General features: G+C 46.2%; 1 protein-coding gene across 5 annotated transcripts in view; it reads right to left on the reverse strand.

Annotated features, from left to right (window-relative positions):
• Window positions 1-9,007, reverse strand: part of NUP153 (nucleoporin 153) — a 46,954-nt gene extending 37,947 nt beyond the window's left edge. For 3 of the 5 annotated variants that reach the window (XM_074871517.1, XM_074871528.1, XM_074871509.1), the window contains exon 1: window positions 8,865-9,006. In XM_074871517.1, coding sequence (XP_074727618.1) covers window positions 8,865-8,966 — 102 coding nt within the window. In that variant the 5' untranslated portion in view covers window positions 8,967-9,006. Of the gene's footprint in view, window positions 1-8,864 lie in introns of all 5 variants that reach the window. The other 2 variants (XM_074871536.1, XM_074871547.1) reach the window with 1 other exon arrangement.
• Between the last annotated feature and the right edge of the window lie 2,193 nt (window positions 9,008-11,200).

An 11,200-nucleotide genomic window follows, 5' to 3' on the forward strand; every position in this document is an offset into this window, starting at 1 on the left:
CCTTCCTGCTTGTTAAGTATCATCCATAGACATCGTCTAGCATATAAAAGTTAAACCTCACAATTGATCTAAACCTTCAGAATCTGCAATTACTTTAAAGAGGACACATTTAAACCTGCTGCATACATTTCCTGACTACATTTAAAAATTTAAGAATTGGTGCCTAGGAGAAACTAAAACACTGACCCTCGGGCACAGCTGCTTTAGCTGCAGCAGCGGTGGTTATTGTTACGTTCTTTGACATTTTAAGATAATATTCTGAAACTGTAAAGCCAAGGTAGGCTCACTGCTGCTGCAGGGCAGTCATCCTCAGTTGTAGGAGGCAGCAGTGCCTTTCTGGCTGTATTTTTTCATCACAGGTCAACTGACAGAACCAAGAGCATCTCACAAACATAACCAATATCTCCAAACACTGTTCTCTTACCAGTAATACCAAAAATTGCCACTGCACATAGCAATTAATTTTTTAGTGATTGAAGGCAATGGCATCTATGAATCTGTATATATTCTACAACTCTGTAAAGTGAGTTTAATAACAAATACTGAGGGCTGACATTAGGACGGGTGCACTGTTACAGCTAAATTTAACATGTATCTAGTTGCACCACAATAATTCCCTAATACAACTACATTTAAACCAGTTTAAACCTTGTTTACATCTGCTTAGCTCAGGATGACTTAAGCTAAAAATGCACCTGTATTACTGGCTTATGCATACTGGTATAGTTTTTCCTCACCAATTTAGTATTTTGTTATCGTAAATATTTCAGTGCCTCATGAGACCTGTAATCCGGTCTCAAAGAAAACTCCAGTTGAACAGTTTATCTCTTTGCTTGGATTACTTTAGTCTTGGAGGTCACCAGAACTTGAGCTCTAATAGGGGAAGGAGTCATGAGACTCACCTGCTTCAAAAAAAGAGTTTGATTCAAAATACAATCATAACTAAAAGCAAAGCCAGTCAGCTCTCCAGGACACTCTCACACAACTCCTTCCAAGACCAGAACTATGGAGACAATAATAAACAACCTCAGTGAGGAGAAAGAAAATTTTCTACTGGCACAGGTATTTGCAAAGCCAGTGTGTGTGCTAAAACTGTAACGGTAGGACTTCAGTGCATGTTGGTGTCTGTGTGTGTACATACACATTTTTTCCCAGCAAAGGTGAACGTAGAGATGAACTTACGCTTACTTTAAAAATCATAGTGGTCACAACCAAGTCAAACACACACAAAGGCACTGTAATTAAATGCAACATGCAATTATGAGATGAGTTACAGAAACTCAAAGGAAACTCCCCCCTCGGAAATACTAGTACTGCTGCCTCAACATGAAAGCTTTAGTGCTGCCGTGTTTCCTAGACACAGAAGAGAAAAAACATTTGAAGTCTTTTCTTGTCAAAAGAAGGGGAATGTATTTGTAAACTCTCCAACAAAAACAAAGAAAAGCAAACCTCAGAGTTGAGAAGATCTTTTAATTAATAAGTACTTTTGTACAGTAATCTAGAATACCACAATGACAAATACTGTATCAGCAAGTTGCAAAACTACTTATGCTTCAGGCAAAGTCAAACAATCTAGTTCATACTTGCCTTCACTCAATTTTAAGGTGGTCCAACTGACTTGGCTTAAAGGGGTTTAGAGAGGACTTACCCCGTCCCTTCCACCAACACAGCTGTGGGTGTAACAATCTCCCACCAGAGGCAGTGACAAGCAGCTGAGAATAGCGGCTCAACCGCTAGCAAAATGAACATCTCTCTGGCTTAAAAGGTGCATTTAAATTGTACCTTCAGTTAGACAGTTGTAACAGGCAGATAAGACCTGTAGTGTTTAGGCATAAGGGCAAAGCAAGTCAAGACTTTTAAGCAGCAGTATAAATAAAAATAAAATAAAATATGGAATGTAGTGGCAAGAAGGGAAGATACCTGGCACAGGGGAAACCAATAAATATGTCCAAATTTAGGGCGGTTTTTCATGAAACTGAATAGATAAGTTATTTAATACCCTAACAAGTAATAAAACATTCTACCTAATGGCTAGAATTCTTCATTAGAAAAATACTGTGGGCACTTAATTCTTCAGAGTTGAGGACATAATGTACGGTACAAAAAGCACAGAGTTTTCATTATATTGTCTTAGTAGTACACACCAAGAAACATATACTGAGGAACATCTCCCCCTTCTCTCATGACTGTATAAATATCACTATGCATCATATTGTAGATGTACAATAGCTACACAATAAATACTGGATTGATTACACAGGACATTAAAAAAAAAAAAACAGAGTTTTTGCAGTTTAACAGCAGAGAAAGAGAAAAGCCTATCACATGACCTACCACTCGAAAAACAGAAGACTTTTGTAAAAAATGGTCTGGAAAACAGCAACTGTGGAGAAAATCCTCTTAGCTATTCTCTTCTTGAGGGCAACCTCGCAATTTACTCTAGATAAAATGCAACAATGAGATGGAGGCATTATTTCTTCCCTCAAAAAGCAGCACAGCCCTGAAGACAGAATTAGAGGATGGACCAACAAAAGGATTACCAATCTAGAGTGCCACTGACATTTATGCTGAAATCACGTGCCTGTGTGTGCTCTGTGGTCCAACAGCAGCACTGACAGGACCATGCCCACACAGAGGCTGTAGGGCACTCCAGCAGTCACCTAAATCCAACCTCCTGTTCAGAGAGGCCAAGAACAATACGTCGCCTACAGCTGTGTCCACCTGGGTTTTGAGCACCTTCCAGGGGTAGAGAGACCTCTCTGGGCAGTTCTTCCAACATGCTGGCTACCCTCACAGTTAAAAGATTTTTCCTAACCCAAAACAGAATTTCTCTTTTTGCAACCTGAGTCCATTGTCTTTTTTCCTATTGTTATAAACCTCCTAGAAGAGCCTTGCTACACCTTCTCCAACTCTTTAGGTATTTGCTCTTCGTAAGTTGAACATACCCAGCTCTCTCAGCCATGTTGCCTCTGCCCCCTAATCATTCTGGTGGCCCTCAACTAGACTCATATGTCAGCATCTTTTTTTGTACTGGAGAGGCCAAAATTGAACACAACACTCCAGATGCAGTCCTAGAAGTGCTGCATAGAGAGGAAAAAAACACCTCCCTCAACATCCTTCCCACATTCTTACTAATATCACCCAGTATGCAGTTGGCTTTCTTCACCTCAAGGGCATGCTCTGACTCAGGTTCAATTTGCTGTCCAGCAGGTACGTGGGGTTGTTTTGTCCCAGATGAAGGATTTAACATTTGCCTCTGTCAAACCTCTGTCATGAGGTTCCTGGCAGCCCATTTCTGTCAAGATCCCTCAATGGCAGCCCTACCCTTCAGCATACGATGTGGCTGATGTTCCCACAGGTTTGGTATCATCCAGAAATCTGTTGAGGATGCACACCATTCCTTCATCCCAGTTTGTTAATAAAGACATGTAACAGTATCAGCCCCAATATCAACCCCTGAGAGGCTCTATTAACAATTGGCTGCCACTGGAACTTTGTACTGCTGATCACAACCCTCTGAGGCCAATGGTCCTGCTCATTTTCCAACCACATCACAGTCCACCTGACAAGTCCATATTTCATCAGTTGGACGACAGGGATAACACAGGAGTCCATGCTGAGGGCCTTGCTAAAGTCCACGTAAACAACATACACTGCTCACCCCATGGCCACTGAGCCAGTCATCCCACTGTGTTACGAATTTGTTATATGATGCTATGGTAGTCTGCATCTGCACCCATCTGAAATAGCTCTGCTCAAACTTTTTTAGGCATGCAAAAAAGATTTTGAACTCTGTCCTCCCACAGTCCTTAGAATCAGGAGCAGCTCAGTTCCTCCATGGCAGGCGAGCAAGAACCGGTTCTAATTACTGACTGGAGGAATAAATAACTCAGAGGAAGTGATGGGCTGCCAGCAACCAAAGGCAATTTGCAGCGTCCCAGCTAACACAGTCAATTATTTCATCTGCTTTTTTCCTTCTCCTAAGATACCGCTCACTAATATTGTTTTTCTCCAATACTTCACAGCCTCCAAGGCTGTCATGACAACACTTTGAAAGACAAAACCCAAAATATTAATAAAATGCTATAGCAATCATTGTCTGCAATTTGTTGTACCACTGACAGTGCTGTTAGCCTAAACAAGAGAAAACTGTCAATATCTCAGTTTAAAAAGTTCTTCCCAACTAGGACACATTTTTGTTTATGGTAGCAGTAGAAAGCCAAATACCACATTTAAACATCTGTTTTGCTAATATAATTTGATATTGCTGGGACAGAGACAAAACTCTGATGTTAACTACTAGCCCATTCTTTTTAAACAAATCTTTAAATACACATTAAACATTTCTTCAAATCTATTCATTTTAGCTCAGTGTGTCAGCCTACTACCAAACCAAAACAAGCCAAGAGACGCATACAAATATAAATACAACCACCTAAGCATGCTTCAGGGCGCAATCCTATTGATAGGAGTTAAACCAATACAATTATACTTGTGTAGGTCCCTATGGACATTCTTAATAAAGATTTTTTTAATTAATATTTTCCTGCTTCGGGTTTATGAAACATTACCTAGTTTACATTACTCAATATGATACTCTATGAACTCTTTAGCAGGAGTTTCAAAATTTCCTCCCAAAATGAACCTGGTGGTTTATAAGATTCCTTCCGCCTGCTACCTGCAGTCACCGCCCACCAAGAAAATCCCATGCATACATCAAACAATAGTTTGCAATTGGCCTACCTACAAAAGAGTAGCACATGATAATGTAACAATTCAGACATTGCTGCTTTTAAGTTCCCAATCCTGTAGCTACTCCATCTGGGAAGAATCTTACATATGTCTCAAGTGACTCTGTGAAACTCACCAAGCCAGAGGGGCTTTCATGACCAGGACCAGCAAATGTGCCTTTCGGTGGCCTTCTGGTTCCCCTCTTTCAGCTAATACCTCAACTACAGCATCACAAGACCAACTACAAACGTGCAGCAACTTATGCTGGTTTCATCAAGGAAAACATCTCTGGACTGTTTTCTTGTATATCAGTGTAGCACATCTACATTATAAATATGCACTGGCACATACACGTATAAGAAAAAACAAAACCATATCGCTCCCCAAGAGAAATTTCAATCTGCAAATATTATCTCCAGTATCAAATAGCTCTAAGCTGAATCTTAACACAAACACAAAAAAAGGGTTTATGGGAAGGTTATAAAGACTTTTCAGGTAATTATTTTTTCTCATGTTTAAATCTGCTCATGAGTTTAAAACTCCAGGAGAGTCAAATTTATCTGACACTTTCATTCGAATGGTTAATTATCAAATAAAAAATAACCAAAAAAGTTATTTTAGTCTAAGTCACATTTATTAAATCTGTATGTTACCTGGATGAGAATGGCAGTGTTCCAGGCTAAACCAGCATGAACACACACACAAAAAAGCGCAAAACTAAACATCAAATTAACAGTAGGAACATACAGATACTATACTAGAAGCTGTTTAATAAGTCAACAATGTAAACACTCATCCCATTAAAACACCCCCACTAGCAATTCCAATCATCGGTCTACCTAAATGACTAGGACAAACCAGCATTTAGAAGCACTGGGGCCACATCCAGAAGATGAAACCCAGATGTTAGACACAACAGCTCCTTCACTTGCATGTGCTTAGCTCTCAAAGAACCCATAATTTTAACCCAAGTGCCTAAGAAGCTCCTTACACGGTACAGAAGGAAGCTGGATATTTCAGCATGAGATGGCTGAGTAGACAGGCTAAGCACAGCGTAATCTAAAGTCAACGCATACAGCGCGGAGCTGTCAACATTTAGCCACCGGGAAAGCATAGCGAATGAGGAGGGACTCCCCAGTTCTAGTCCCAGAACACCTAGCATAGAGATACAAAAAAGTTCTTTTCTTTCTGAGATGTGATTTCCATTCCACAAATATTCACTGTGGGTAAGTCTATACCATCTTTACTTAGCAGTGCTGCTACTTTTTGTTTGTTAGTTTGTTTAACAATATAGCTGCTGCTGACAGTGTGCTTTTTATACGGCAGGATGGTAGCTCAGAAAGGAAAACACGGTTTAGTTCCTTCACCAGTGCGGGAATCTGTACCCATATCTCCATCTTTCAGGAGAACACACAAACTGCAAGTCAGAGTCTTCTCTTCCAGGCAGCGTCTGTTCACCTCTCCTATTTGAGGCTGGTTTAAAAAAAGGCTCTAGATTTAAAAAACCACACACACAAATGTAATGAAACATGGCTCTAGAGTATAATGATAGTCCCTTGGGGAGAAAAAGGCAGGAAATATTAGGCTTCACATGTTTGCTCCAAGGAACATCTAACATAAAACAAGTAACTTCTAAAATCAAGGATCAGAGCCTGCATGTCTCCAGTCTTGGAGGGCAACATCTTCTCATACATCCTCTTTCTGGCTCAGTGAATCACACATTCTTTTTCTGGATAGTAACACAGCTTCAGCCAGGAGAACTGAAGACAACACACTGCTTGGAGACTGGGAGATTCGCCCAGGAAGTGGAATATGTAGGTTGATCCCTCCAGGCAAAAAAGGAATCTGAAGCAGGGTCTACCACATTCTGAACAAATGCTTTAGCTAATAGTCGTTAAAAAGCAGCAGCAGCAGCACCTCCTCTTCCAACTGTCTTCTAAAGCTGTCACTGTACTTTATAGAAGACTGACTCTGCAGCACATGTTGGGCGTGATCAGAGAATTCTCACCTGACTGAACTCCCCAGGAGACTATGGTAAAATAACAACATCCAGAAAACAGACAATCATGAGCCAGGCATCAGGCTAACCATCTCTTATACAAGTGGGAAAAAAATTCAGATATCCGAGGAACTTCAAAGCTATTAGCTATACTGCCTACAGTGCTTGGGCACCTTCCAAGCTTGATGATAAGAAACTGAGGGTTTTCAGGACCACAGTTTTTGACCGCAAGCACCTAAACCAGTTCTATTAAAAGTATTTCTATGAACCTATTTATTGATAAGTTAGGGGTGAGGGGGGTCAGAGTCAGAGGTCATGTCAAGATTACATTGAGCACTTTCATTTCTTCCCAAACTCATCACTGAGAGACAATTAACACTAAACCACAGAATACTTCTGCAGAGTGGACATTATGTTGAAAATCGGAACATTTGTCAATTAATTCCAATTTAAGTTAGTTATCTACCCAGAGCTCATCTTTTTATGTAATGCAAGTTAGGAAGCAGCACAGAATTGAAAAGCTACCCATTCTAACAAACGCACATGTCTGACATCTGTCAGTTTGCCTATTTATTTATAATCATGACAATTTTTCCCCCAATATATTACTGCTAATTTGATCTATGTATTCGATTTGCAGCATCCATTCCCTGGGCAGAATCACACAGATATCCCCAAGCACGTGTTTGCTTTGGCACATTGTTTAAATAAACCTACTGGAAAACGCACAAAGATAACAGACAATAGAAGAGTCAGAAAACCATCTACGCTAATTAGTTTAAATTCATGTGTAAGGTTTATCAGTTACTTACACAGTATCAATACATGCAAGATACGGCAATTTCAACATTATTCTGTCATTCACATAAGAGCTTTCAACATTTGCTCTCTAAGTGCAGTGATCCTTTGTATGAAGCATCACCACGCTAGCTTTACAAGGACAACACTGCTGATCACTATACTATATAAGACTAAGTATAGTACTTCCTAAATAACAAGAACTAATTGAGCAACAACTCGTGCATAACACTCTCTCAATTCTGCATATAATATTCAATCCCCTAGCTTATGTTACCGACTTAATAATGTAAAGGTTTTGGCTGAACAGTCAACTTCAGGTTCATAAACACACGTGGAAGACATTTCCAGAGCACTATCTCTGGGCATCTTGAAATTTCCTGGCAAACAGCAATTGGGAAGGATCTCTGTTACTCCCCCCTCCAGTCACTCTAAATGATGTAGGATTTTTGTGTCGTAAGTTACAAACTAACTTTTGTTAGCCATCTACTCTGTCCTACAATACAAAGGAGAACAAATGCCGTATGAATTGCATTTCACTTGCACTGCATCAGCACATTTAGGCAGAGGCAGGAGACTGAAGAAACTACCAGATGCAGACCTGAGGGTTCTGCACGCAGCATCCTACAAAAACCCAATCGAAGATGCCTAACTACACAGCACCCTCACAAACTCATCTGCAATTTGAAACTTGTCAAGAAAGGCAAATATTAGAAACGATGCACTTAAATCTGAAGACTAACTATACTCGGTAACCCAGCATCAATTTAACCAGGGGGGGCTCACTCCCCAGACGGGTGCACGCTGACAGCAGGCACACCTCATCCTCTCAGGTGCTCGCCCCGGGTCGTAAAGCAACCGGACAGCCCGGAAACAAAACGACCACCCCGCGGAGGGGCAGCCAGCCCACCCTAGCCGCGGGGCGCATGGCGGTGGAAGGAGCACCCATCCCTTCCCGGCCGCCTCCTTCTCCTCCTCCTCCCGCCTTTGCTCCCTGCCCAGCGGGGGCATCTTCCCCGGCCCAGCGAGAGACAAAAGGCAGCCGAGGATCCCCCCGCGGGCCGGGGCTGCCGGCGGAGCGGGAGCGGGGCGAGCGCCCGGAAATCCCACAATCCCCGCGGCCCGGCGGGAAACCCTTCATCCCCACCCCGCCCCCCCCCGGCCCGCTCCACCGGGAAACCCCGGCCCAAAGCCTCGCACGTGGAAGGAAAGGGGCGGCTCCGCCGCGCCGGGCCACCTCCCGCCCCTGGGGGGGCGCTGGGGGAGAGGAGGGGGCAGGGGGGAAGGGGCCTCCCTCCCTCCCGTCCGCTGGGGGTGACCCGCCGCCGCGCCTCACCTGCTTGCTCCTCGCGTAGGGAGGCTTCGTGGCGCCCAGGTGGTACCGCCGGGTCCGGATCTTGCCGCCGCCCCCGCCGCCGCCGCCGCCGCCCGAGGCCATGATGGGATCCGGCCCCTCTGCCGCCCCCTTCCCCCCCCACTGCTGCCCCGGTCCCGCCGCGCGCGCGCGCCGGGCCCGGCCTCCGCCGCCGGCCGCCTCGTGCGGCCGCGCTCCCCCGCTGCGGCCCGGCCGCGCTCCCGGCGCTGCACTGTCACTGCTCCCACAGAGATGGGCCCGGCCTGCCCCGGCCCGGCCTCCTCGCCGCCCGCTCCCGCCCGCCACGCGCCGCGCGGCCTGGCGCGGGGGCTCCGCGGCCTGCCCCTCCCCGCCGCGCCGTCACCCCCCGCGCGCGCGTTCGCTCGCTCGCTCTCTCTCTCTCTCTCTCTCAGGGGCGCGCGCGCACGCTCCCTCTCAGACCCCTCCGCGCTCCCGCGCGCGCCTTTCCGCCCGCTCCTCGCTCGCGCTCCCCGGCGCCGGCCGGCCCCGCGCTGCCCGCCCGCCCGCTTGCTCGCTCGCGGCCGAGCCGCTGCACCCCTCCCCCCCTCCGGCCGACCAACCACACGGCGCCCGCCCGGCCGCGCTGCGTCACAGAACCGCGCGGGCAGCGGCGTCACAGCGGGGCCGCCCGGCAGCCCTCGCGCGCCTGGGCACCGCCCGCCCGGGGGAAGCGGCTGGGGCGGGGCGGGCCGCGACGCAGCGCGGCCGCGTGCGCGTGCCCGTGCTCCCACGGGCAGGGCCGGGCCGGGCCGGCTGCGCGGGAAAAGCCGTCGGTGGGCTGCCGGCACCCGAGAAGGGAAGCGGGGAAAAAATGCCCAGCCCCAGGCCGCAAGCGAGAGCGACGGAGGGGGTGGTCGGAGGCCGGGAGCGGAGGTTTGGGACGGGCTTAGGCCGCGCCGGGGGCGAGTCCCGGAGGCGGCTCCTCCTCCGTCTATCTGCCCTCTTCCCGCGGCGCTCCGCCGGTCCCGGCGGTGTTACCGCCCCGGGGACGCAGCTCGCCGCCCGTGTGCCGGGCGGAACGAGAGTCTCCCAGAGGGACCAGGGTGTCCTTGTCCCTCCCGGGCAGCTGGCAGAGGGCGGCCTGAGGAGCGCGGCAGGAAAGCTTGAAAAGCGGCCCGGGGAGGTGGGGGTGAGCCCTCGGGATGCCACTACCCCCTGGGTCCGCGTAAGGAACGGCAGGGCCAATCTCCAGGTTTACCCTCGCTCGTGTTTGGCAGACTGGAAGCAGGTGGGGGAAAAAGCTTCGACGCAGCTTTTTCTTCCTCAGAACAAGAGTGCATTTCTGTTGCAAACTAAACACGTCAACGTGGTTTTTTTATTCTACTAAAAATCTGAGAAAAATCAGTGTCTCTACATCTGCCCTGGGAATGATGGAGCAGAAAATCACAACCACCTTCCCTATTCAGAAGTCAATAAAAACGTTCACCCTGAAAAAATAATGTACTGAAAAAATTACTGGCATAAAACGAAAGAAAGCCAGATCTGTGATGTAGTGCGCACCCCTTCCACCAAAAATAAAAGCATTTGTCAGAGCACACACCTGAAGAAAGAGCAACTCAAACTCGGGGGAGGTGGGGAGTTTGGAGGAACTCAACCAACAAGGGTGATGCTGAAGGTCTGAGGAAATGTAAACCAGCAGAGAAGGAAGTGTTTTTAGAAGGAATGTTACTGGGGAGTCTTGTACTGCCCAGTCTTTGTTTCATATTGGCTTTTTTTAACCTCATCTGTATCTTCCCACCTCTTCCACATGACTTGCTCCTCCTCAATTTCTTAGTCCTGCTTTCACGGTTATCTAAAGAAGATAACCTTTTCCAAAATACCAGCAGAGTGGAATCACTTTCCAGGTATTTCTCCTCACGAACTACAATTTCAGAACTCCACAGTCTCTTCCTCTCCTACCCCACCACCGTAAATACAATTCTATGTGCAGTGGAATGATTTGCAGTGACAGATAATCCCTCCCAGGACGTGGAACACACGGGTTTAGAAGTCACCTGCAAGACTCATGCAAACAGCTGGTGTGTTACATCTGTGGAGTAATTTCAGGATGAGGCTCTATTTCTTCAATATACTTGTCAAAAAAGATCTACCTCACTATGATAATCAAAATACAAGAAAAATACTATTTTAGTCTGGATTTGTAACTCTTTTTGGACAGAAAACAATCACACTAAATTCCAACTCAGGGGAGGGGAAGGAAGGGTATCATGATGTATTTCCATTATGGGAAGATTTAAAAAGGGATATAAACTGTGCCCTTTGGTAACATACATTCTTCAATAATAATGCTGGCTTCT

Source organism: Strix uralensis, chromosome 1, assembly GCF_047716275.1.
Source record: "Strix uralensis isolate ZFMK-TIS-50842 chromosome 1, bStrUra1, whole genome shotgun sequence".
Lineage (NCBI taxonomy): Eukaryota > Metazoa > Chordata > Aves > Strigiformes > Strigidae > Strix > Strix uralensis.